General features: G+C 51.6%; 1 protein-coding gene across 1 annotated transcript; it reads right to left on the bottom strand.

Annotated features, from left to right (window-relative positions):
• Nucleotides 1–261: 261 nt before the first annotated feature.
• H257_19061 (hypothetical protein) lies at nt 262–588 on the bottom strand (the record flags this gene model as incomplete). Its single annotated transcript, XM_009848210.1, has 1 exon — nt 262–588. One exon carries the CDS (start codon nt 586–588, stop codon nt 262–264), a length of 327 nt encoding a protein of 108 aa, XP_009846512.1.
• Between the last annotated feature and the right edge of the window lie 189 nt (nt 589–777).

Here is a 777-nt window from a genome sequence, read left to right as displayed (position 1 = left end):
CGTTATAGGATCTTGGAGTGTTTTGTATTTTTATACGAGGAGGTATACTTTATTTTTCTGAGTCGCGCACTTATTGTGACACGGAGGGAGTACGAAGTTATCAGGACCCGACGTACTTTACAATATTCATGTTGTAACTGTAAAACCTCACCTAAACTCCTTCAAATTTGTCGTTACCTGACGACATGTAGTGGGCGTGAATAAAATAGTGTACTCAATGTGTCAGATAATGTTGAACGTGTGGTGGAATGGGGGTGGCTGTTACACCACGACAACGTCGTCGATGATTTGAAAAAAAAAGTCGAGACATTCGTCGAGTGGCAAGCCCCTTGCGTCGGTTGTGTGATCGGTTGCGTTGTGAGTGTCGCCCAAGGCCCTGTCGTTCACGCTGCGGCCTCTCGCGAGGAAATACGACGGCAGCGCCACACCCGACTGGTGATTGGTCTTGATCTTGAGTCCGCGATCGTGTCTTGCCGCCTTTTCGCGCAGCTTTTGGGCGTGAGTTTGAATCTGGCGGATAGACCGCGTGATCACGACCGCGCCAATGTGTTTCCACGGACCGCTCGGGTACAGGGCCACTGCGCGCATGAAGCGAGCATGTTCCGCCTTTGTCCATCTGCCGTGTCCGTTTAGGGGCGTGTAGCGATGTGACAGGTGGGTTAACGGCTTGCCACCACCTTGCCCGCACCCAGCTCCTAAGTACCTGGCTCATAACGCATCCTAGCTCATGCTTGCCTGGGAACGTGTCTCAAGGGCAAGTATAGCTTAGAATCGCTA

Source organism: Aphanomyces astaci (assembly GCF_000520075.1).
Source record: "Aphanomyces astaci strain APO3 unplaced genomic scaffold supercont1.330, whole genome shotgun sequence".
NCBI classification, from domain to species: Eukaryota; Oomycota; class Saprolegniomycetes; order Saprolegniales; family Verrucalvaceae; genus Aphanomyces; species Aphanomyces astaci.
The sequence above is the reverse complement of the archived record's forward strand: the minus strand, read 5'-3'. Positions and strand labels throughout refer to the sequence as shown.